This window comes from Pan troglodytes, chromosome 4 (assembly GCF_028858775.2).
Source record: "Pan troglodytes isolate AG18354 chromosome 4, NHGRI_mPanTro3-v2.0_pri, whole genome shotgun sequence".
Lineage (NCBI taxonomy): Eukaryota > Metazoa > Chordata > Mammalia > Primates > Hominidae > Pan > Pan troglodytes.
Window position 1 is genome coordinate 37,990,001 of NC_072402.2, and position 27,609 is coordinate 38,017,609.

Genomic DNA, 27,609 nt, shown 5'->3' on the forward strand with positions numbered 1-27,609 from the left:
TTTGAAATTTCTCTCTTCTTAGTCCTCCAAGAAAAATTTGCGTAGAATCGTGGATTTAGGTTAATGCCCTTTATTTTCTTTGCCGACTTTTATCCATGGATAGAGCAAATTCTCTTTTGCTTTCTAGTAAAACTTTAGGGATTATGGTACTCGTGATGAAAGATTTTTTTTTCAAAAACCTGAATATTTCTGTTAATAAGCATGGATGGAATGTCTTCTACATTCTGATCTTTGGTATGAGCTGTGGCAAATAAAAAAATAAGTCATGATATCAGTTTTGAGTCCTATCTTATAGTCTTATGGAAACAGAAATCATGTAAACACAAGAGTTCAGTAGCGTATGAATCAGGCTACAGAGGACGTTTACATAAGGTGTCTTGGGATCATGACAGAAGGAATTACTAATGCTGCCAAATACACAGAGAAAACATTCTTTTATATTTGTAATATATTCTTGAATTATAATGTGCATGCCTTCTATAATATGATTTACCCATATGGAATATCCACAAAGAAACATTTTGTCCTTCTACATGTGTGTTTCTATCAGACCGACACAGAGTGAATTAAATTTTTTCTGAGCAGCATTTGCTTATAAGTTTTGTGGTTCCACTTTTCTCACATAGACCTGATTGCATAAGCGTTCACTGGTGCACCTGTATTTATTCCAGCGGTTATAATGGGTTATAGACACCTTAACTTGACACAAATGGTTGCAGAATGCTTAAGAGTCCTCATTCAGAGACTCGGTATAACTTTTATAAACATCTGACTTTTTGTATTGTGCTTGTTTTAGAGAGAGGTAACTCTAGACAAAAATAGCACATTTTAGAGTTTTCAGGATTTCCATTCTTTTTTGATACCTACTTACTATTGATACTTTTCTAACCTAGGTATTTTATTATCCTGAACTTGTTCTGCCCCACCCAGACCCCCTCATGTTTTTGTTTTCCTTCCTTTTCCCCATTGAAACATGTCTGTTTGTATTTCTTCAACCAAGTGTCTATATCTGTCACTACTACTTCTAATAATAATCCCCTTTGCTTATATGCAAAATGCTTCTTTATGTGTATTTTACCAGAAAAATTCATACTAAATAAAGGGGGTAAAGAGGGAGTCTTAGATAATAAGCAGTGCATTAAATTGAAGCCTCCATTTAATGATGGCAGTTCATTTTTACTTTTTTCATTTGTTGCCAGCACCTGTCTGGCAACTACAGATAGATCAAAATCAACCCATGGCGCTTATTGAAAGCATAGAAGGAGTGTTAGGGGAGGGGAGTTTTTTAAACCAGCTGTCTAAAATGATTCTGACAATTTGAGAGCCACTCAAATTTATTAGTGTCTATAATAGTTGGAGTTTAAGTTCAATGAGAAAATACTGCGGAGAAAGCTGAGTTTTGTTGCTTCTCAGATCACAGATCAGCCACTGAAAAAGTTGCATGCATACAAACTATACTATAAACTCTGAAGATAGGTTTCACAACATAAGAATTCAGAACAGTGGTTTTCAACTAGGCACCGCAGTTAACCTTTATTAGTTTCCAGTCACTGATGTAACACATTACCACAAACTTAGTGGCTTAAAACAGTGCAAATTTATTATTATTTTTCAAGGCGTCAGCATAACCATGTTCCTTCTGGAGCTCTAGGGGAAAATCCAATTTGGTTTTTGTTTTTTGACTTTTCCAGTTTGTAAAGGCAGCCCACATTCCTTGGTTCATGGCTCTTTTCCACCTTCAAAGCCAGCAATGGCCAATTGAGTTGTTTTCATGCTGTATCACTCTGACACTGAATCTCCTGCCTCTCTCATTCACTTACAGGATCTGTGTGATTACTTGGGCCCTCCCAGAAAATCCAGAATGACCTCCAATCTCAAAGTCAACTTATTGGCAACGTTAATTCCCTTTTGCCACATAATGTTACATATTCATTGGTTCTGTGGATTAGGACCTAGACATCTTTGAAGGGGCTGTTTTTCTGTATACCACCTCACTTATAGAACCTGTGGGAAGAAGGAGGTGACTCAGATAATCATGTCTCACCCCAACCCTATCAAATTGCAGAGGAACAGGAGGGCAGGGCGATGGCACTCATAGAGGCCATTTCCATGAAGAGCAGAACCCGGCACCGCACCCGGGCTTGTATTCTCTGGTCATGATGTTGATTGTACCATGGGGATAACTCACTAGTCTTAGAGTTCAGATGCAGCCCTGCTGTAGAGATTATGTTCATCTGCCTAATGAAGCAATTCGTATTTGAGGCAGTTCTGCTTAACTACAGTTAAGGAAATTAAGAGAAATTTGAAATTTTCAGATCAGTCATATTAAATAAAGTGTCATATCTTCCTAGTACTGTCTCTTTGATGCTTCAAGTCAGGAAATTTAACACTTATATTTAAAAATTTTTACCAATTTTTACTTACTTTACTTTAGAATCAGAATTATAATAACATTTTTTTTTTTGAGATGGAGTCTCACTCTGTCGTCCAGGCTGCAGTGCAATGGCGCGGTCTCGGCTCATTGCAACCTCCGCCTCCTGGGTTCAAGCGATTCTCCTGCCTCAGCCTCCGGAGTAGCTGGGGTTACAGGTGCCTGCCACCATGCCTGGCTAATTTTTGTATTTTTAGTAGAGATGGGGTTTCACCATGTTGGCCAGGCTGGTCTCAAACTGCTGACCTCGTGATCTGCCCGCCTCGGCCTCCCAAAGTGCTGGGATTACAGGCGTGAGCCACTAGCACTTCTTAGTGAAACATTTATCTCAAGATAATGGAGATATAAATCTCAAATGAAATGAATTTTTATCGAGATGTTTAAAATATTTTAAAATATTTATTTACCATCAAATATAATTACAGGCACAGATAACTAACCGGTGCTATTAAGGTAGTAGAGAACTAAAAAGTAATTTACGTTTTTCAAAAATCATGCAAAAACATGATTCGCATACTGTGATTATTTACCTGGCTAATTCTTTTTTGTTTGGTATGAAATTATTATGTAATAAAGAAATTATTCTTATCTAGGCTTAGCACTTTGTTAGTTACATGGGATACAAGAGTATACATAAAGTTAATGTGAAAATTAAATTATAACATGTCAAATGGAATATGATTAAGATCATAATGGGCTGCAGTAGGGCCAGGAAGAGTTGAATAGATAAATTGGGACTTGAACTGAGCATTGCATTGTGGGTAGTAATATTTAACTAAATATGATTTATGATAGTAGATCACAAGTAAATAATGATTTACTGTGATTTAAGTAAATCATAGAATAAACAAGTGAGTTCTGTGTGCAAGATTGGCAAAAAGTAAGGGGAGCACTAAAATTTAGGATTAAAATACAGTGTGTTTAGAGGGCTGTACATTTAGATGTTTTAAAGGCTTATTTTTTCATCAAAGTGTTATGGATCTATGAAATCCTGTTCTTAAAATGAAGGGACACTTTTCTGAAAAGACCCAACTCAAGAAGAGACAGGAAATTGTTTCATATCATATGATTATCTCCCTGGCTAGTTCTTTTTTTCAAAGATTACTGTCTATCAGACTTTGTGTCTTAAACCAAACGGGCGACTTCATTTTTCCCCTCCCTGGGAGCTAAGTATGGAAAGGAACCCTAAGTGTCCACTGCTGTCTCCTAGTGGACTAAACTAAAATGAGAGGAACAGTGGGAAGAAATAGATTAATAAAGACTACAGAAGAGGAGCTGAAAGTTAGAATTTGCCATAAATTGGATGGAGAGTTCACTGAAGCAAACCTCAGTCGATTGTGGAACTAGATTCATGCCGTGGGAAATCTCGGAATGACTTAGCTGTGACTTCTTTCCTGTTGGCATGGTGTCTTTTTCAGTAAACTCCTAAGGAAAACAAACAAAAAGTACTACAAGTTGATGATAAGGTGGGTGGGCAATATCCTGTATAGAAATGAAACTATGTTCTAGAAGAGTTGGATTTATTTCTGGACACCGACCTTTTTAAAAGCAATGCATCATTCTCCATCCAACAAATGCTGCCATAGCCAATAATATGTTGGCTTGTCCATTTTCGGCTTGTAGTACAAAATAAATGAAAGCCAAGGACATTACAATTGGGAGGGAAAGAGGACTATTATTTAAAAGGCTTTTAAATGATGTCACTATATATTCTTTTAACAACATCCTCTAAAAGCCTTTGAAAAAATAGTCCCTTCCTCCCTCAGTTGTTAACAAAGACCATACTGGGGACTGCTCTTTAAAAGGCTGTTAAATGGTGATACTATATTTTTTAACATCAACATCATTTAGAAACCTTTTAGAGAACAGTTCTCTTCACCCACAACTAACAGAGGAGGGAAAAACAGATGTGGGGGAAGGGATTACTTTTGTAAAGGCCTTTGGATGGTACTATCAATAAATACAGCAATATTGTTATAAAAGCATTTTTCCAATGGTGATTCAGCTTTTTGATATGTACTTTTAATCTCAGGACCCTGCGTTATCTGACAGATTGGTGTTTTAACGTGGGCTGAAAACTCAATTTACTAATAATACCAATAATACCTTTTATTGAACTTTCTGCAGTTTAAAAATCAGTTTCACATATATGGTCTCATTTGATCCTCAAGACAACTCAGTGAAACAGACAGGATATGTATGATTAGCCCCATTTTACAGAAGAGGAAAACAGAAGCTCTGAGGTTGTGGTTTAGCTAAGGTCTCACCATTTAATATGTGGCTGAGTTCAAACTATAACCCAGATCATTTGACATCTGGTCTCATACCCCATGCAGTTTCCTGAGGGTACCTTCACTGCTTTTTTTAAAAAAGTGGTATTCATCATTAGTCTTTTCAACATGTCCAAATACTGAGTTAATTCCTTACAATTAGTATAAAAGTGGGATTCTGTCATTTTGGTACTGAAGATAGGTATCTAGTAGAAATGTTATTAACAAATAATCCTGAGGAAGTAAAGAAGTGTAAAATATTGTCTCAAGGTGTGGTTGTCCCCTGTGATGTAGCATTCAGACTTCCCCTTAGATTCCTTTGCCTTATGATGTATGCTTATGAAATTATCACTTGAAATCCACTTTCAGACATGCAGTTTATTAAATAACTGATATTTTAAAGACAATTCTAATCTCAGTTTATGGATTTGTTTTTAAAAGTTATTTGTTAAGGATACTGATTATAATTAAGATCACATTCAAAAAAGTTTCCTCAACTGTCATTAATCTTTGGAAAGAAATAATAAATGCTAGTTCTTTCCACTTCTCTCCCTGAAGGAGAGAAAAAAATCTCCCCATGAGCTTGCATGACTGACCTTTACTTTCCTTTATCATAAGGACCATTTTGTGTTTATTGAAAAAGGAATTATAGCTTATTTCTTGACAGAAATGACACTGAAGAATATTACATTTCAATCTTAGCTCTGCCACTATTTTTTCTCTTATGCTAATAAACATTGTCTTTAATAATAATTAAAGAAGGAGACTTTCACCAGCAACACACTGTCACATGCAGTGTCGCACTGACTCCTCAAATGAATCCTATCAATTAGATACAAATACAAGCACAGAGAAGTTAAATGATTTTCTTCTCATCAAATAGCTTGAAGGTCTTCTAACTTAAAATCCAGTGTTTTCCTTCGTACCACTGCCAGCTGTAATTCTGCCTCATGAGAAGGAAACTAACCATTCTTACTTCTGAGGAAAAATGCTTAATATGTTAAAAATACGTATAGCCTGAGAAGACCTGGCCAGTGCCACAGTGCAAGAGTGAGGCTCAATCCCAGGACTTGACCCGGAAGAGCCATGCAGCCAGGTGCCTTTGCCATGAAGAAAACCAGGCCTTATGTAGTAAATCACGTTCTCTCCATCCCCACCTCCTTACTGAAAATTTTAAAATATTTGCACACAGATCAAGGGGAATAATGTTTATATAAGTAAGTGTGTGTGTGTGTGTGTGTGTGTGTGTCTGTAGGTCTGTCTGTCTGTCTGTCCTATGGTCTCAGGGAACCCATTTCCCCATCCTTTCCCTGCATCAGGAAATTTTCAGCAACTTATGGTACCTGGAACTGGCATCTAGGATGTATAAGGATCCTTTTCCCTTCTGTCAGATTCAAAGAAAGCATCTGTAGTTTAAAGTCACTATACCCATAATAAAATTCCCTTTCCAATTTGTACATCTCCTAAGACATAACTTCTTTCCTTATCTCCAGGACCTCTTCTAGGTGACATCCACATCCTTCATCAAGGGGAATCCATGTCCCTAAGTCACAATTCACTTAAATGCAAGGCAACACAGCCAGCTTTTAGAGGCCGCAGTCCCATCTCTGAAATATGTAGAACAGCTTACGATTTCCCTCATACACTTTTGTAAGGTTCATGGCCTAGCTTTTCTCTGAGAATCTCCATTTGGATCTTGAAGTCCTGTTGTAAATCTGTTCAGCATGGCCCCATTCATAATGGCTGACAATTCTGTCTTTGACGAAATCATTGTTACTACCAAGATTGTTTGTGTGAAGCTCAACTGTTCCTTTTAGGCCATTCTGTTTTCATCCTCATTTTCCTTCCTTTTATGGGGCCCATTCCATCTTCCTATTCCTTCTTCCCTTCCTTGTCATTCTTATCTTTGGATCTCTTAATCACTTATCCATATTCAGTGAAGATCTTAGTATTTCATACATAATCTCTCTGGCCCACCATCATCTTGGGGAACTGCAGTGTTCATATTCATAACCTGTGCAACATGTAACCTCACAGTCTCTTGATCTGTTCAATTCTAATAACTTCACCTCCACTGAACTTCAGTTTTTCGTCCTTTCAATTCTGAAATCTTAACTCACTCCCTTACTTGTGCCTATCATGCTCCTCAGGCCCTTCATGCCTCCAGCTGTTTATGTTTAGCCTAGGTTAAAACAACGCTGAAAGATAGGTGCTAGTGTCCCCATTTCACAGACTTGAAAATTGAGATCCCTTCAGCTTAAGTAACTTTTCTAGTGTTACAAGGCTAGTAAGACATGTGCTATGTATAAAACCAATTTCAGCTCAAATCTGTTTAGTTTCAAAGCCCTGTGTTTCCCACCACACCTCACTGCTGAGTATATGAAGGAGTTACAACTCCAAGAGAATTATTTTGTGTAGCAGCTTGTGGTACAGCTCAGAGTAAAACGAACCTAATGACAGGGGCAAATTAGAGAGACCTCGTATAGTATAAGCAAGAGAAGTCATAAGGGAGCAAAAGATCGGAAGGGACACCAAATTGTTATGGTTACCTGAGGGGGACTTTTCTTTCTTTTTTTTTTTTTTTTTGAGACAGAGTCTTGCTCTATCACCAGGCTGGAGTACAATGGTGCGATCTCGGCTCACTGCAACCTCCGCCTCCCAGGTTCAAGTGATTCTCCTGTCTCAGCCTCCTGAGTAGCTGGGATTACAGGCATGCGCCACCATGCCCAGCTAATTTTTGTATTTTTAGTAGAGATGGGGTTTCACCATATTGGTCAGGCTGGTCTCGAACTCCTGACCTCGTGATCCACCCGCCTCGGTCTCCCAAAGTGCTGGGATTACAGGCGTGAGCCGCTGCACCCGACTGGGACTTGACTTTTCTTATATTTTCATACTATTTAAATTATTTTCAATAAATATATAATGCTGTTGTAATTTGAAAAAAAAGATTTAAAAGTATTTTCAGTGTTAATGAAGACTTGAATTAAGCTGGTGGTAGAGGGACAGAAAAGAGGAAATGAATGCAGGAGACAGTGAATTTGTTTTCTAATTAATGTGAGGATGTCAAAGATAATGCCAAGGTTCCGAGCTTGGTTATAATGGGAGAAGACACTAGCATTTTCTTTTTTATATTATGTTTTTAATCTTGTGAATGAAAAAGCAGTAGAACTGCTAAGATCATGTAATTATCACATCTTTCAAATCACAGCTTAACAATGCATAATTGTTTTGGGCTTCTGTAAAATGCTCTGGGTTCTAAAGAAATTTGTTATAACCAGTTACTGAGAACTTCATGCTGAACACTTTACAAATCAAATTCAGTTTGTTTTTATTAGTACTCTTAAGCCAAAAGTCAGAAAAGAAATATAAAAAGAATAGGAGAACGTATCTATGAATAGTATAACATATCTGTATTCATGGTTCTGTTGCTATTTACCATGTACGTGATATATAAAAAAATATAGACATCATTCTGGCTTTCAGATATATAGAAAAGCAGTAAATGTGTTGATAGTGAAGTTTATTGATCTGTCTTTGGGGAGGAGAAAGAATGGGATATTAATCTCCTTATATCAAAACCATTGTAAATTGAATATATCCTATACCAGGGATCGGCAAACATTTTTTGTAAAGGGCCAGGTAGTAAAGATGTTCAGCTTTGCAGGCCACAACCACTCAACCCTGCCATTTTAATGCAACAGCAGCCACAGATAATACATAAATAAATGAGTGCATCTGTGTTCCAGTAAAGCTTTATTTATAGACACTAAAATGAATTTCATATCATTTTAATGTTACAATCATATTACTTTTGATTTTTCAACCATTTAGAAATGTGAAAGTCATTATTAGTGAACAGGCATTGCAAAAATAGACAGTGGACCAGATTTGGCCTATAAGCATGGTTTGCTGGTGCCTGCTTAATACCGAGCATGAATTAAGATGCTCATTAAATATTTGTTCATTATGTGTTCAAGTATTTCCACAAATATATTTTTAATATATATTATTACCAAAATAAGAGGTGAGAAAGTCTTGTGTGCTTTATAATGTATAGTGATTACTAAAATAAAATATGAGAAATTATCATAAATTTGTATATCAAAATTTATATACATAAGGAAGAAGTTATCTTTAGTATTAAAAACCATTTATTTGAAGTAATATTTGCTGGAAGATTCAAATATATTTCTTCGAGTCTGTGCTTATATGTAAAAGTTAACCAAATTTGCCCTTTACTTTTTAAAATCGTATTCTAGGTCAATACTAGGTTAATGCTAGCCTCAATGAAATGGATTGAAGGTAAAATCAAGACCCACTTTCTACAGTTTATAGGATAAATGAGACAATACTGTGACTTTCTGCATTACAAATCTTATCAATTGAGACATACATTGGTTTTAAAAGTACTAATTTTAAAGATGAAGCTGTGTCTCTGTTTATAGCTATTTTCTTACCTCGTCATTTTTATAAATTATATATCAAAATAGATACTGATGTAAAGTAAGCCAAACAAAACTAGATACAAAGAGCATTTTATATACTGCAGATTTTCATATCTTTGAAATTCAAAAACAGAATGGATTGATAATACTTAATGACTGAGTAACTAAATGTGGATTAAAGCATAAAAGGCTGGGAAACGTTGTTTTCATAAAGCTTTACGTGGAAATGTCATCTTTGAATAGTAATGTAGATGCTGAACAAGGCTTATTCCAAGGCACTTACTTGCTATTCCATGTTTTATTTTTTGAATCTCATTTTAAATTTTATAATTCAATCATTTTGAACAGCTATGTTCAAAAGAAGTTTTACAACTTTAATCTTAATAATCTCAAAAAAAAGCAGACATGCTATGTCATAAAATAACTATTAGTGACTAGTTTGTATCCTATAAATCTAACTTGAGTTGATAATATGGTCCATTACCAGCTAACTGCACAGAGTATTTTTCATTTTACACTCTTCAGTTACTTTTTAGTGAAGTGTTAAAAAATATGAAGCTTTTCTCCTCTCTAAAATTGCACGCTGTCTGTCTGTTATTAGGGAGATAACAGCTCTTATAAATGTTTCAGTAAGCGCTAAGTAGACAGTTATGTGCACTCTCATTCCACGCTTATTTGCTTACTGTAATAAACTGATAAAATATGTGTGGTTTGTCTCTGTGTATCTACAGGCATCATGAGTCCCATAGATTTCCTTTAGAAATAATGTTGTGTCTGCAGAATTGATTGCTTATTTTCATAAACCATCTAAAGGTACACAAACGACTTTTATTATTTAAACATATGCTGTGTAAAGATTTGTAGAGGATTATCTCATTGTTACTGGATGCTTTTTGTTCTGTTAACTCTTGGGGGAGGCTTGTTATTTTACAGTTACTGCAGTTACTGAACTAATTACTTCCTCACGAGCCATAGTGAAGATGACCCATATCATTTGCTTATAATGCAGCTAAGTTTTTAATTCTTTGAATGTTAGTCGTTAAACAATTAAATCAAAACTAATGTTTTCAAACATTGTCTTTCATACTATCTTGTTTAGATAAGTTTTAATAAAATAATACACTTATAAGTAGACATTTCAAGAATTAGTGTTTGAATTATAGAAGTCCCTCAATAAGCTGTTCTTTGTGCATTTAAGAAATGTACCTTTTTATTTGTTCACAATTTTATGTAATAGAAAATTCAAGTTATATCATAAAACCAACAAATATTAATATAGAAGATCTCCACATATCACCACAGTGTGTTCCTATAAGGCTGTAGTATTTTTAAGGACACTGTTATAATTGAGCACTCAGCATTAAATAATGTATAGTTATGACCAACACTAGAGGTATATTATTTGCAAATTTCCATAATCATTTAAAATAGTAAAATTAGGCTTTGAATTCTGAGAAAGGGTAAAATTAGGTTTAATACATTGAGCATAAAAATGGGAAGTAGATGGGAAGACAGGTAATAAACATAACAAAAAAGTAAATTATATATTGTGTTAGAGAAGGTATTAAGTGTCTATAAAAAAGGAAAAAGGAAATCAGAAGGGAGGGATGCCAATGGGTTAAGCCTTACTAAGATGGTAATATTTGAGCAGACATACTAGAGCTGAGCCATGTGGGTCTCTGGAGAAAGTGCCTTCCAGGTAGAGGGTACCAGGGAATAACCTATAGTGGGACTGTTACTAATATGCAAAAGGAATAGCAAGGAAGTCATGGCGATGAGTAGAATAAACAACGAGTTCAAGAGTAATAGGAAACAAGATCAAGGAAATGGAACAAGGATCCTGGCCATTGGCGGGTTTTGAGCAGAGGGGTAACATGATACAACTTTTCTTTTTCTTTTAACTTTTATTTTAGGTTCAGGGGTACATGTGCAGGTTTGTTATACAGGTAAACTCATATCACGGAGTTTGGTGTACAAATTATTTCATCACCCCAGTGCATGATGTAACTTTAACTGATACATTCTAGCTGCTGTGTTCAGGATAGACTAACATAGCAATTCAGTCTATGTTCAATAAGACGCAGGGGTAGGAACAAGGAAACCAATTAGGAGGCTGTTGGAATAATCCAGATGATAGGTGGTGGTGGCTCAGACCGGGCTGGCCACAGTGGCAGTAGTGAGAAATAGCCAGATTAATTCATTAAAATAACTGGGTTTTCATCCATGATGACTCCCTCAGGTGTCAGCTATGACTTTTGTGTTCTTCTAGCCTACTGAGCCTGCTTCTGTCATGACATTTATCACACTAGTTGATTTACTCTGTTTTCCCAGGCTAAACAATAAACTTCTTGAGGACTAGGATACTCTGGCTTTGTCTCTGTATCACACTCCTTAGCACAGGGCTGATACAACTCATTGAATAAATGTTATTTACATGAAAGAATGAATTAATAAATTAATGGTGAGTAATGATTAATGATTTGTAGTTACTTTGTGTTTGAAATAACGGTGTTCTTATTGGACAGAGAGCTGTGAAATACCTAATTCTTGCACGTTACCACCTTTCTCCCCAAGATGCCCAAGGGAGACATAGGGTCAGAGGACAAAGAAAGGCAAAGCCGTACTTTGTTGTTATTGTGGGCCTTGCTCTCTAACCGCAATACAGAACTCCAGTGAGTTAGGTTGGCCCACATCAAGGACTCAAAGTTCTTTTCTATTAAAGGTAGAATTAAGTAGCCTTGATGCAAAACAAATTATTAGTTGAGTCACATGAAATTGATAATTTGACTGTTTTTGACCTACAGATATGGCAGATACATATGGTTCAGTCTAATCAAAAGCCTTACCTGAGTCTGTGATCTCCTGGTTCCACATCTACCAGGACTTTAGAGAAAGGGGGGGAAGGGGGCATTCTCCCATTACAAGCTTATTTCCCCTTCTAATTAGTGTCCTGAAATCTGACTAATCCCAACCAGTAGTAGAGTGGGGGAGATAGGTGATAGAATCCCAATTTGAACTAGGTTAAGTAGTAAATAAATAAATAGGAAATTACAGCTACAGTTCAGAGAAAACAACTTCAGCAAGGACAGTAATGTGTCTGGGCATCAAGAACCATCCAGATCAAAGTTACCAGCTAGTTTCTCTTGTCTCTCATCTATGCTTTTCTTTGAAATTTGCTTTATTATTTTTTTTCTCACTGAACAATGTGGCAGGAAATGTGGCCACAGACAAAATCAGAGTTTTAAATCTCAGAATTTTAGCTGCTTGAGAGAGTCTGGCTTAAATTACTAGGTACCAAATCCAAAAATCCTAGGAAAGGAACTCATTGGGCCAAATGTCCATCCCTGAACCAGTTAACTGCAGCCAGTCATGAGGAGGCATAAGAACTTGCCAGCTCCATCATGTGCTGAATGTGTTTCTAGAAAATAGTAGGGCATGTTGGGCTGACAGTCTCATACATAACCACTATAGGGTAAAGAAGCATTGGGGGCAAAGCTTCCTCAAAAGGCCAGCACTTAGTCCTGAACCAAATAAAAGCAATTCTGAAATAATGAATTCTTATTCTGCATTGTCATTGGACTTACTCAACACTTTGTTGTCGGCTATCAGAACATTTCTGATACTTAAGAAACCCACAGGAATAATTAAAGTCATAACATGGATTTTCATAAAGGAAAGCCAAAAGAAAAAAGTAACCTCTACTTTGTAAAGTTGTATTCTGATTAGTAAAGCCACTAGCCTGTATGGCACCATTGTGCAGATTCCAAAAAGTTTCCCTTGAATGTAAGCTGGATTTTAGCTCTTATTCACCCTTTCAGTCAGTTGTCACTGCACAGATATATATGGTGGTCTAAGTGTTAGCTGTTTGAAATAAGTGGCTCTGGGAATTGTTAAATTATTTTTTTTAAATCAAGCATCAAGAACTGTGAAGAGTCTGAGATGTTACCCTACTTACAAGCTAACTAGATAATTTGCAACAATTTCATGAATGCTGGTAGAAGACACAAGACTCCTGGTCAGAGACAAAGGACAGTTTGTTAAAGCAATAGAAGTAGCCAGAGTAGCATCATTTGCATCACTTCTCTGAGCCCCACATGCTGAAGGCTAGGTGAAGCCTGCACATGCATTGTGTTGCTTTACTGGAGAGGAACCTGATCAGAGTAAACAGACAACCTACAGAATGGGAGAAAAATTTTGCAATCAATCCATCTGACAAAGGTCTAATATCCAGAATCTACAAGGAACTTAAGCAAATTTGTAAGAAAATAAATCAAACAACCCCATCAAAAAGTGGGCAAAGGATATGAACAGATACTTCTCAAAAGAAGACATTTATGTGGCCAATAAACATATGAAAAAAAGCTCATCATCACTGGTCATTAGAGAAATGCAAATCAAAACCACAATGAGATACCATCTCACACCAGTTAGAATGGGGATCATTAAAAAGTCAGGAAACAACAGATGCTGGAGAGGATGTGGAGAAATAGGAACACGTCTACACAGTTGGTGGGAGTGTAAATTAGTTCAACCATTGTGGAAGACAGTGCGGCAGTTCCTCAAGGATCCAGAACCAGAAATACCATTTGACCCAGCAATCCCATTACTGGGTATATACCCAAAGGATTATAAATCATTCTACTATAAAGACATATGTGCACGTGTGTTTATTGCAGCACTATTTACAATAACAAAGACTTGGAAGTAACGCAAATGTCCATCAATGATAGACTGGATAAAGACAATGTGGCACATATACACCATGGAATACTATGCAGCCATAAAAAAGGATGAGTTCATGTACTTTGCATGGACATGGATAAAGCTGGAAACCATCATTCTCAGTAAACTAACACAGGAATAGAAAACCAAACACCGCATGTTCTCACTCATAAATGGGAGTTGAAGAATGAGAACACGTGGACACAGGGAGGGGAACATCACACACCAGGGCCTGTTGGGGGTTGGGGGAGTAGGGGAGGGCTAGCATTAGGAGAAATACCTAATATAGATGACAGGGTGATGGGTGTGGCAAAACCACCTTGGCACGTGTATACCTATGTAACAAACCTGCACATTCTGCACATGTATCCCAGAACTTAAAGTATTTAAAAAAAAAAAAAAAAGATTCTAGGCTCTTATAAGGGGACTGTTAGCAAATCTATTCAGCCTTTGCCCCAGAGGGAGATTTTATCTTTCTAATCCTGGACAATGAACAAACAAATCTATCACCTGCCCCAGAGGGAGGCATTACCTCTGTCTTCCAAAGGCTGTTTGCTGTGGAAACATCTTTGAAAAGAGTTTCAGAAGCAAAGTTGCTAATGTTTCTGCTCAGAAGACGTGAGACCTCTAGAGCCCTTTTTGGCACCAGGGACCCGTTTTGTGGAAGACAGTTTTTCCATGGACCGTTGGGAATAGGGGGATGGTTCTGGGATGAAACTGTTCCACCTCAGATTATCAGGCAGGCGTTAGATGCTCATAAGGGGCGTGCTGCCTAGATCCCTCGCATGCGCAGTTCACAATAGGGTTTGCACTCCTATGAGGATCTAATGCCACCGCTGATCTGACGGGAGGCAGAGCTCAGGCGGTAATGCTTGCTCTCATCAGCCACTCACCTCCTGCTGTGCGGCCGGATTCCTGACAACCCATGGCCTGGTACAGGTCCATAGCCCAGGGACTGGGGACCCTCTGCTGTAGAGAATTGTTTCCAACAACAAGGGAAGGGAAGTGGAATAGCAAGGATCTAACATTTGTGCCCTTAGATCAGGGGTCAGCAAACTTTTTTTGTAAAGGTACCAGATAGTAAATGTTTTAGGTATTACAACTACTCACCTCTGCCGTTGTAGAGTAAAAAAGCAGTCAAGGACAGTATGTAAATGAAAGAATGTGGTTGTGTTCCAGTGATACTTTTTAAAAATAGGCAGCAGGCCATATTTGGCTTGTGGGTTATAGTTTGCAACCTCTGCCCTACATGTATTGGGTTTAGACTTATTAAATCTTCCCTTTTTCTTAAACCCTCATTTTCACAGCCCAAATCTAGATCACTTTATAATTATGTTTTATCTTTTTTTGCATCTAATAAAATCATTGTTGTCTATAAAATATGAAGTCAAGAACGCCATTTGCAATGTTGAGCATCTTAGAATATAAGCAGCCACAGATCTCATATGTATTTCTGGAATATAGGTATCTGGTCTGATGTACAAAATATTGAACTAAAGTCTTAGTATATATTAATATTAATATAACACTGGATTAAATGTATTATATGTGGAAGTAGTCAAAGGATTTATGGAACCCACTCGGTTTATTGAACAAAATATCACCTACGTATTTTATCTAGATGCTGGAGAAGTTTGGCTTAATATGACTTGTATAAACTTAGGAAACAAGGTTTAAAAAGTAATCAAACATTTTCTATTTTCTTTTTCTTTGTTTGTTTGTTTTTTTTTTTTTTTTTTTTTTTTTTTTTTGAGACAGAGCCTTGCTTCATCACCCAGACTTGAGGACAGTGGCACTATCTCAGGTCACTGCAACCTCCACTTCCTGGGTTCAAGTAGTCCTCCCACCTCAGCCTCCCAAGTATCTGGAATTACAGGTGCATGCCACCACGCCCAGCTAATTTTTCCATTTTTAGTAGAGATGGGGTTTCACCATGTTGGCCAGGCTGGCCTCAGACTCCTGATCTCAAGTGATCCACCCATCTTGGCCTCCCAAAGTGCTGGGATTATAGGCATGAGCCACCACACCTGGCTATGTTTTCATTTACTACCTTTCTGTAGTTAAACAAGTATATATTATTACCACGAAGTGTCATTTATGATCCTGTTTATTGTGAAAGAGTGCATAGACCTCTGGGAATTATCACAGATAACCTTTGGAGGTTGTAAGGGAGGGCCTTTTTAGACGGTGAATTCATTAGAGAATGCTTTTTACCTTGAACTTGGTTGAATGTGGAAAGAATGAGTGGAGAGAATTATACTGTTTTTCTTTCTTTATTCATCCCTTAACATATTTTTTGATAATTATAATAAAGCTGTAGAATTTTGAGACAAAGTTGAAAACACAAAATAAATGTTTGGACCATGCATCCTAGGATTAGACTGAGAGAAGGAATCAGTGAGTCTGCCAAGGCTCGATGGCTCTTAAATGACTAAAGGCATACTTCTAACCAGCTTGTATGATATCTACAGTACTGATTCCTGGCCGCTGTGAACCAGACCTTTGTTCTGTTCTGCTCTAGTCCCACTCCTCTACCCTTGCCTTTCTCCAACTTTCAAATAGTCTTCCCTTTTACATTACAGTTTCAGCTTTCTTTCCCCGATATTATATGTAGGCCAACTTTTTATGAATTTCCACAGAGATAAAGCTGGCTACATCAACATTTATTTAATGATTTGATAACAAATGTGTTTGTGGAACAATGTAGAATAAAAGTAAGACCTGTCACTGTCTCTAATATGCTTATCATTAAGGAAATAAACATGTAACACTGAAAAATATAATTAGCCAGATAAGAGCTTACATTTAAGGTTGATTATCATAGCCTTAGTAGCATGGGAATTTATGGCAAAAAAGAAGATTTTTGCTGAGTATAAATCTATAAATATAAAATATATAGCTCTGGAGTCATCCCAGTACAGGCTTGGTGCCATGTGCATGTCGGACAGTCCCAGCCCACCTTGCTCTCTAGTACTTGTAGCCTTTTTCTTTCAAGATGCCTGAGAAAGTGCATGTGGAGCGGAGGAGGTGGAAACTTGCCTTTCAGGCAGATATTGCCCAACTCATGTCTCTCGTCATCAATACCTTCTATTCTAACAAGGAGATTTTCCTTCAGGAGTTGATCTAATGTTTCTGATGCATTGGACAAGATTTGCTGTAAGAGCCTGACAAACCCTTCCAAGTTGGACAGTGGTAAAGAGCTGGAAATTGACATCATCCCCAACCCATGGTAATGGTTCCCAAATTAGGAGATCAGCCTTGGTCATGTCAATGCCTGTGTCTACCAAAGTCAGGGTGTATTCCCTGGTACTAAAGGATTTATGGAGGCTCTTCAGGCTGGTGTAGATATCTCCATGATTGGGCAGTTTGGTGCTGCCTTTTTTTCTGCCTACCTTGTGGCAGAGAAAGTAGTTGTGATCACAAAGCACAACAATGATTAAGAGTATGCCTGGGAGTCTCTGCTGGGGGTTCCTTCACTGTATGTGCTGACCATGGAGAGCCCATTTGCAGGGGTACCAAAGTGACCCTCCACCTTAAAGAAGACCAGACAGAGTACTTAGAAGAGAGGAAGGTCAAAGAAGTAGTGAAGAGCACTTACAGTTCATAGGCTATGCCATTACCCTTTCTTTGGAGAAGGAAAGAGAGGAGAAAATCAGTGATGATAGGCAGAGGAAGAGAAAGGTGAGAAAGAAGAGGAAGATAGGCCAGGCACAATGGCTCATGCCTGTAATCCCAGGACTTTGGGAGGCTGAGGTGGCAGATCGATTGAACTCAGGAGTTTGAGACCAGCCTAGCCAACATGGTGAAACCCCAACTCTTTAAAAGATACAAAAAGTTAGGCGGGCATGGTGGTGCGCACCTTAGGTCCCAGCTACTTGTGGGGCTGAAGTGGGAGGATCCACCAGGAGGCGGAGGTTGCAGTGAGCTCATATCACACCACCACACTCCAGCCTGGGCGACAGAGTGTTACACTATCTTAAAACAAACAAAAAAAGGAAGATAGAGATGATGAGAAAAAGTCCAAGATTGAAGAAGATATGGGTTCAGATGAAGAGGATGACAATGGTAAGGATAAGGAAAAGAAAACCAACAAGATCAAGGAGAAATCATTGATTGGGAAGAACTAAACAAGATCAAGAACATTTGGATCAGAAACTCTGATGACATTCACCCAGGAGGAGTATAGAGAATTCTACAAGAGCTTCACCAGTGACTAGGAAGACCATCTGGCAGTCAAGCACTTCTCTGTAGAAGGTTGGTTGGAATTCAGAGCATTGCTATTCATCCCTTGTTTGGCTCCCTTTGACTTCTTTGAGAATGAGAAGAAAAAAGAACAACAAACTCTGTGTCCATCATGTGTTCATCATGGACAGCCATGATGATATAAGAGTATCTCAACTTTAATCCTTGGTGTGGTTGACTTGGGATCTGCCCCTGAACATCTCTCGAGAAATGCTCCAACAGAGCAGAATCTTAACAGTCATTCACAGAAACGTTGTTAAGAAGTGCCTTGAGCTGTTCTCTGAGGTGGCAGAAGACAAGGAGAATTGCAAGAAATTCAATAAGGCCTTATCTAAAAATCTAAAGCTTGGGCCAGTTGTGGTGTCTCACCCCTGTAATCTCAGCACTTTGGGAGGCCAAGGCAGGAGGATTGCTGGAAGCCAGGAGTTTGATACCAGCCTGGGCTGCAAAGCAAGACACCATCACAACAAAAAATAAAAAAAATTAACCCAGCATGGTGGTACACACCTGTAGTCCAAGCTACCTGAGGCAAGAGGATCACTTGAGCCCACGAGTTCCAGGCTGCAGTGAGCTATGATTGCACCACTGCACTCCAGCCTGGATGACAGAGTGAAACCCCTATCTATAAAAAATAAATAAATAAAATTTTAGAATTTCAAAAATTAAAATCTAAAGCTTGGAATCCACAAAGACTCCACTAGCCAGTGACGCATGTCCTAGCTGCTGCAGTATCACACTTCCCAGTCTGGAGATGAGATGACATCTGTGTCAAAATATGTCTCCTGCATGAAAGAGGCACAGAAATCCATCTATAGCATCACTGGTGAGAGCAAAGAGCAGGTGGCCAGCTCTGTGTTTGTGGAGCAAGTGCAGAAGTGGGGCTTTGAATTAGTATATACAGCCAAGCCCTGATGAGTACTGCGTGCAGCAGCTCAAGGAGTTTGATGGGAAAAGCCTGGTCTCAGTTACCAAGGAGAGTCTGCAGCTGCCTGAGTGAGCTGAGATTGCACCACTGCACTCCAGCCTGGCGACAGAGCGAGACTCTGTCTCAAAAAAAAAGAAAAGAAAGAAAGGAAACAGAAGAGTTTTGAAAATAGTTTTTATTCAAGGAAAAGAACCTAACCTTAGAAGTGAAAGTGCTTTGAAAACTTAAAATACTAGATTGTTATCATCTAGTATGATAACATACTAGAATGAATGAATAGGCCAGTAGCCCTATTATTTTATATAACCAAAATTTTTAATTTAGCTCATTGTTTATTATATTTTACAAATAAACTATCCCATAAATTTTTATGATTATTATTTTATTATTATTATTTTTATTTTTTGAGACAGGGTCTTGCTCTGTCACCCAGGCGGGAGTGCAGTGACCTAATCATGGCTCACTGCAGCCTCAACTTCCTGAGCTCAGGCAATCCTCCCACCTCAGCCTCCTGAGTAGCTGGGACTACAGGCGCATGCCACCACACCCAGCTAATTTTTTACATTTTCTGTAGAGACAGGATCTCACCATGTTGCCCAGGCTGGTTCTCAAACTCCTGGGCTCAAGTGATCCTCCTACCTCGGCCTCTCGAAGTGCTGAGATTAGAGGTGATGATTTTTTTTTTTTTTTCTTTTTGAGACGGAGTTTTGCTCTTGTTGCCCAGGCTGGAGTGCAATGGCGCAATCTCGGCCCACAGCAACCTCCGCCTCCCAGGTTCAAGCCATTCTCCTGCCTCAGCCTCCAGAGTAGCTGGGATTACAGGCATGCGCCACCATACCTGGTTAATTTTGTATTTTTAGTAGAGACAGGGTTTCTCCATGTTGGTCAGGCTGGTCTCAGACTCCGGACCTCAGGTGATCCACCCACCTCGGCCTCCCAAAGGGCTGGAATTACAGGCGTGAGCCACCGCGCCTGGCCAGAGGTGATGATTATTTTAAATTGCCCACATTTTTTGTTGCACTTTTAGAGAAAGAATACTATGTTTTGATGATGCTTAGAAGGCATGATGTAGCATTTAGTATATATGATATTTAACTCTTGGATTTTTGTGGAACTTTAAATCATTACTATAATTGCTAAGTTTGTAATGTCATCAGGTGTACACGGCATAGTGAAAATGTTTAATAGGTTGATATATACTCTCAGAACTATAATAGATAATCTAGTTGGGAGACAACACTTGTCAGGAAAAAATCTTAATCAAGCCTGTTTAATTACAAATTGATTTTTTTTTTTAATGCTTGCCCATGTCAGGTCAAGCCTAGTATGCAATACTGATATTTTGAATGGAAAGAAAGCTATCACATGGTTTTAGAATGGACAGTGTTTCATTATTTAATATGCTGCCTATGATTTCAATCAAAATGAGATTGAGGGAAGAATTTAATTAAGAGTCTAATGTTCAATAGAAGGGTAAAAGATGATTTACCAAGAAAATATTGGGAGGGGGAAACAAGGAAAGATTTGTTTTACCAAATAATTGAATTATATTTTAGGTCTATAAAAAATAAAACAATATGGTACTGGTTTAACAGGACAATCAAGGCCCAGAAATATCTCCTAGTACATAAATAATTAGAATTTTTGCATTTAAAATCATTGAGAAAAGACTATTCATTAGCTCATGTAGGGACAATTAGTTCAGTATCTGGAGAAAATTAAATATGGAGTCAATATATCAAAATCAATTCCATATGAATTAAAATTTGAAACCATCAAAGGTCTGGAAGAAAATATAAGTGAATAGTTAACTTGATCTCAAAGTAGAGATCTTTTCAATCATTAAGGCAAAGGAAGAAGCCACCTTATCCTGGGGGCCATGGTCTTCAGTTTACAGTAAAAGAAAATAAAAACAAAAAAACAGTTCAAAGAGTCAGGATTGGAAGTGAAGGTCCAGACGTTCATTTTGGTAGTTGGCTAAAACACCCAAGAAAATCAATTGACAAACTGTTAAAACCAATAAGAAAGTTAGCAAGATGGCCAAATATAGAGGATCTAGGGAAAAAAAACTAACAAAAAAGTTTATAAATCCCTGCCCCCCAGCAAAAAAAAAAAAAATGGGTATGTTTGTAATATTAATATATGCTTGGAGGTTACAGAAATTTTTTTTTTTTTTTTTTTTTTTTGAGACGGAGTCTCGCTCTGTCGCCCAGGCTGGAGTGCAGTGGCACGATCTCGGCTCACTGCAAGTTCTGCCTCCCGGGTTCACGCCATTCTCCTGCCTCAGCCTCCCAAGTAGCTGGGACTACAGGCGCCCGCCACCATGCCTGGCTAATTTTTTCTATTTTGTTTAGTAGAGACGGGGTTTCACCGTGTTAGCGAGGATGGTCTGGATCTCCTGACCTCGTGATCCGCCCGTCTCAGCCTCCCAAAGTGCTGGGATTACAGGCGTGAGCCACCACGCCCAACCGCTTACAGAAAAATTTTCATACAGTTTTGAGGGCATTTACTTCTTTGTATCATTTCTGACTAATATCTATGTGTGTGATATCCTACTAATGTTTGTTATTGTAGTTCATATAATACTGTAGGGGAACCAAGAATTAAATGTCATAAATGTTTGCATATTTTCTAAAAGAATAATTATATTCACTAACTCATCTTTTTTTCTTTTTGCCGTGTATAATAGGTCAGTACTCCTGCATTTGTACCAACGAAAACTCACGTGCTGCTTCATCGAATGAGTGGAAAAGGACTAGCTGCCCATTATTTCTTTCCAAGACAGCCTTGCATTTTTGGTGATAAGATGGTCTCTATACAAATAACACTGAATAACACTACTGATCGAAAGATAGAAAATATCCACATAGGGGAAAAAAAACTTCCTATAGGCATGAAAATGCATGTTTTTAATCCAATAGGTAAATATTAATTCTCATTTAAAACCTTAACTATATTTGATCACTAAATATGTTCATTTTAAAAGTAAAGTAGAATACTTTTTAGTAAAATAGTAAAGTAGAATATGATTGTATTGACAATTAGCATATTCAGTTTATATTTGCTTTTTCTTGTTAAACTGAATTTATCATATAAGATAAATACATTTCTTTGCTCTTAGTGAATCAGGTCCCAGTAATAGTAATACCAGTAGTGACGGAAGGCTAGGTCTGCAGAGTCAAGATTGCCATCGTGTTTTACTTACCTGTGTCACCTTCCCCCATCTCTCCTCCTGGTCAGCTTCATTCCCTGCATAATTTTAAGTGGTTTATTGTGTATTAAAAGCAAGAAAATCGCTCTGCATTTCTGAATACAATACTTCTCGTATCTCGAGATCCTTTCCTGTTTCCCTTCACTTTTCAATTTATGGGAAAGTGAAGGGAGTGAAGACTGAGAGGATATAGACCAAGCTTGTCCAACCTGTGGCTCAGGCCAGCTTTGAATGCAGCCTAACACAAATTCATAAAGTTTCCTAAAACATTATGAGATTTTTTTGGCGATTATTTTTTCTTTAGCTCATCAGCTATCATTAGGGTTAGTGTATTTTATGTGTGGCCCAAGACAATTCTTCTTCCAGTGTGGCCCAGGGAAGCCAAAAGATTGCACACCCCCGATGTAGACTAGTCTGCTTATCTTCCTCTCCATGTATAGAATATACAGTAGCCTAGAGGATATCACTGGTATTTATCCACATCCAATTTTTACATGTTTTCAATCTGTTGCCACCATTTAAAAATGAAGATGCTTTTACATTTTAAAAAATGAGAAATCTCACTTTTCTTGGAGCAGAGCGTAAAATATGGCAGTACTGGCCCTTTATCCCCACATGCAGCAACCAATGAGTGGGTTGCTGAGCAGCGGCTGCCCCCAGCTTTGGCTCGCACTTTCCAGGTTGCTTCTGTGCCCACCGCATCTTGTTGTCTCTCCAACAAAGTGTCAGTGGCCATTTTTCATCCCCTTTGCATTTTTTAAGTATTTTCTAAAAATATACCCTTTAAACATTAAATGTAACAATTGTGTGTCTTACTTTGAATTTGAAATAGTGTAATATTTAGAATGTCCATCTCTTTCTTTTTGGTTTTTGTAAGTGGAGATAACCCTAAGGTTTAATTGAGAGAAGCTTCAGGCAAAACCTCAATTAAAAGTAATAAAAGGTTTATGTCATTGTATCTTCCAAAGATACAATGTATCTGTTATAACCAGAATGCTCCAGAGAGCTCCTTTTTATAATACTTAAGATAAACAATGCCTTTTGACCAGGATCAAGTAAAATTAGGTAATTGTACCTTCTTTACTCATTGTTTCACACAACTCTTCCATTTTTCTTTATCTGAGCTCTTTGGCATTGCTGAATTTTCTCCTCTGGTTTTCATGAATCTTTCGGTAAAGAAAGTCATTTTGTGTGTGTGTTATATTTTTACACAAAGGAATAAAATAATTTTTGATAAAGCCTGGTAAAGTTTTATAAGCAACCAGAGTAAAGAAAGTGGAGTTAAAGTAAGCTGATTTCAAAATCCACTTAATTTTTAAAAATATTTTGATAATTAAGACACTATTTAAAGAACACAAAGTATCCTAATTTTTATTATATAGTGTGTGACATTAATATATTGCCAAGGAATTATTGTGTTATTTTTGTTGCTTGTAATTCAACCTTTTTTACCTAGTTAAAAAAAATTAGTTTAGGAAGTGTCAAGCAGCTGATACATGAATTGTCTGAAGGCTGAAAATGTTATCCAAAGGTTAAAGCAGTAGAACAGTATTAATTTTTCTTTGAGCTAGCATAATGAGTTGATGAGTTGACCTTTAGTTGGCCTATGTAGAATAGAATAAATAAATATAATAAATTTCATAGTATGACCTTAACAGAGAAATAAAATATGAATGTTTACCATTGCCTCAGTATTGGTTGTAGGCTTTTCTTTGTCGTTCTTAGACAAATTTTTGTGACTGTATGTTTCATTCATTTGGTTGGCATTTATTGAATGCCTTCAAGATACAGAGTTCTTTTGTCTGCAGTATGTACTTGTATGTAACACCACCTGGATGACACTATTATCAATAGATTGTAGGGTTAAGGAATATAGTATGTCTAAATTAGTCCTCCAAAAACATTTTAAGAATGCAACAGAAAACAAATACTGTATTTTAGTGTTTTAGTAAAATAAGGGAGGTAAGATATTTGTTTTATTTATTTTTAAGAACGTATACACATTAAGGAGTCCGCAGTTTTCTTATTTGCCACCAATCTGGTTTTGTCTGTAATGTGCAATGACTTTTTTTCTGGATTTCACTCTGTGTTTGGCATGAAACTGTATTCTTTGCAAGAATATTAGGAATAATATTCCATTTTCCCCAAAGAGAGCCAGTATATAAGAGGGTTTTTTTTAAGACACAAAGAATAGGTTAAGCTCTCTGTACTATATTCAGTGGCTTTATGTTAGTGGTTGACAAATTTGAGTTCAGCTAAGATTTTACCAGTTACTGTACAACTGTTACATCAAAGTAAATGGCATCGTATATGATTATGAAATCATGTGTTGATATTAATGGTGTGGCGTAACAGAGCCAGTGTTTTTCAGCCACTTCTACATAGCCATCTCAAATATATAGGAGCAAATCTAGAAATGGTGTCCAAACAGAGACACCTAATTGGGCAAGCTTTCCCAGTTTAGTCGGCTCCAAGTATTATAAAAATCCATTATTTGAATAAGTTTATGCTGATCATTTTGCTCCTGAAGCATCCATATAATAAAACATGCCGTTGATCATGGACTGTCCCCCAGAATTAGTATGGCACTAAGCTCACAGTTAATTATCTTAAGACTGAAGACAGTATCAAACAGTGTCAAAGAGTGCTATCAACAAGGCATCTTGAGAGCTGTCACTTTGTCAAATGACATGCAAAGATACATGATGAAGGGAGATCTAAATCGTGAAAGCCATCAAGTTTTGGAGATGACAGAATTTGCTACTAATGTGTCAGATAAAAACAAGACCAAACCCCAAAATAGTTATGGCACAGAAGGCATTAAGAATTCACTCAAGAATAGCCTTGAGCAGCGTGTGACTGACAAAGCTCTAAACTGTTGACAACACATAGCTTTATGAGAAATGAAAAAAACATATGTATCATTATAGTTATTTACCCTACAGTAAAGCCTGTTTGCTAGAGATTTAGGGAGCAAGTCTTCTGGTATTTGAGTGGCATCCTGGTAAATGTTAGGTTTGTAAACAAATGAAATTCAAACTAGAATCAGCAAACTAACATACATACCACTGAGCAAATAGCATTTTAATTATTACTTTTTTAATTTTTAACATACTTCCTTTGCCTAACAAATAGCATTTTAAAATCAGCATTGTACAAATACTCTCCTGTAATGCCTACTCCTCATTGAGCCTATGAGATATAAACATAATACTTAATAAATGAAGCTTATTGAATTATTATTTTATCCCGACTGTACCATCATCTCTGTCGTGGTTAGCATTCAATGGCAAATCATGCTTACCAAGAAGCCCTAGAATAGTCACAGTCTATTGAATTAGAAGTGTGCTTGCTAAAATATAACTACGTGTGATAGGATGTATAGAGAATAGATAAAGCTAAATATAAAGTGATTGTATGGTATAGATGCAATTATACAGAATACTTTGAGCAAAGTAGAAATCAAAAATGGACAGTTTCTATATATAAACAAATATATACATATTTATTTAAGATCCCCTCAATTATTCTAAGGTATAGCTAAACTTTCAAATCATAAGCAGAATAAAATTTTGTTCTTGTTTGCCTTAAGTTTTGTCATTGTTAACTGAAAAAAAATACTGTATTGTATATTGGTATAGTTATTTCCTATACTTGGTTAGTTGATAGATGAAGCTTCCGAAATTCCAAATCTATCAAATGTCATTTTATTTTTTGTTTTATAAAGATCATCTAATCTGCCACAAATTTTTTTTGAGTATTTAATGCAATTAGACTTAACATTTTGGTTTCAATGTGAGATCTCTTAATTAATTTCTGAGTGCATCTTAATTTCTTCTTCCAACTTGATTTACATTTTTTAATTTAGGATTTTTTTCATTGAAAATTTCGAACATTGTTTAAGATTTACTTTTTATATCTAGAATAAACATGCCATAGTTTTAAGTACATAACCTCTTATGAACTCCCAAAGTCCATTACAGGTATGCGAAACAAGAACACATTTATTTCCTTCTCATTTTCAGTACCTATAGAGATAATATTAGAAAACATGAAATTTCTCAGGAAGATATGTATTTCTGAAACAAATGGGTATAATGTGTTCATTGGTGTATGTGCAGAATTAATTTGTGAAAAAGAAAACCTTGAAACAGAATAGTTAGGTTACTTTGTAATTTGCTTTAATATTCTTAGTTTGAAATTTTTAAGCCATCATTACATTTCACAGTTTCAACCAAGCTACAAACATTACCTAAATTTTCAGTGTGTAGTTTGCCTCTTTTTCACATCCTCTGTGTTTTCATGTCTAAATTATCTTATTTCCTAGACTCTCTTGAGCCTGAGGGATCCATTACAGTTTCAATGGGTATTGACTTTTGTGATTCTACTCAGACTGCCAGTTTCCAGTTGTGGTAAGTTCAATTGTTCTTCTATTTTTTATATAACCTGTAAAGGATAGCAGATCAAAAACTAAGCTTTCAACAGCTTTTGTGTGTGTGTGAAAGACAAAACATTTAAACAAATGTGTTTTGCTTTGATAATGTTTAGACTGCCTTGGAATAGTTGTACAAATTGTGTGTAGTATATGTATTTTTAGCATTCGTTACACACCTAGCCATTACAACCTGCCATATGTGATTGAAATCCATGGTTTGTTGGTTAAAGAAAGAAGCTACTACTAAGTGATTTTTAACTTATCACTCCAGTTTTAGAAAATTTATGAGAAAATTCATGAGGAAAATCCAGGAGAAATTAAAAGCATTAATAATATTATTAAATAGTTCAGAGAAGATATCTTTTGAGATATACATACATGTTATCTTGAGATTCTTAAGTGGAATATTATTGATGCCGTCAGTACCTAAAACTCACACATTTTTTTTTTTCCTTTTTACATCGATTTACAAACTGCTTTGATAAAAGTCAAAAGAGAACATTTATGCAGTTGGCAAAGGTTTCATAGCTGAATGCTATTCAGAAGAGCTTTTTTAGGATTGGATTTTGTTGTTAATGTTTTTCTATAATGCTTTATACATTTCTTGTGAAATTCAGAGGCTATTAGCAAATTAGTACAAAGCTGTATTCGTGCATCATTGAGAATTATCTTTGAACTCTTTTCTTTTTCTGATATAAGGCCCAATTGGCTATTTTGAGTTGAAGTTTCTTTGTTTTTATTCTAAAAAGAATTGAGACATTTTACCTACATTTTAGCTAGCTTAGAACAGAATTTGTTATGATTTAAAAGTCTTGAAGTTTTAGAAATAGACATTTTAAAATAAATGTATAGATTAAACATAGTGAACTTTTCATTTTCATATACCTTTTCAGTTTACCAGTAATTCTGGCCTAATGTTATACCTTTT

At 36.7% G+C, this 27,609-nt stretch overlaps 1 protein-coding gene and 1 pseudogene across 3 annotated transcripts in view; both read left to right on the plus strand.

The window, feature by feature from the left end:
- The window catches only part of AP3B1 (adaptor related protein complex 3 subunit beta 1), a 291,912-nt gene that overhangs the window by 233,167 nt on the left and 31,136 nt on the right, over positions 1–27,609 (plus strand). For all 3 annotated transcript variants that reach the window (XM_063811141.1, XM_517689.8, XM_063811142.1), the window contains exons 23-24: positions 21,725–21,956; positions 26,574–26,658. In XM_063811141.1, coding sequence (XP_063667211.1) covers positions 21,725–21,956; positions 26,574–26,658 — 317 coding nt within the window. The remainder of the gene's footprint in view (positions 1–21,724; positions 21,957–26,573; positions 26,659–27,609) is intronic.
- LOC134810073 (heat shock protein HSP 90-beta-like) lies at positions 16,769–18,667 on the plus strand (annotated as a pseudogene).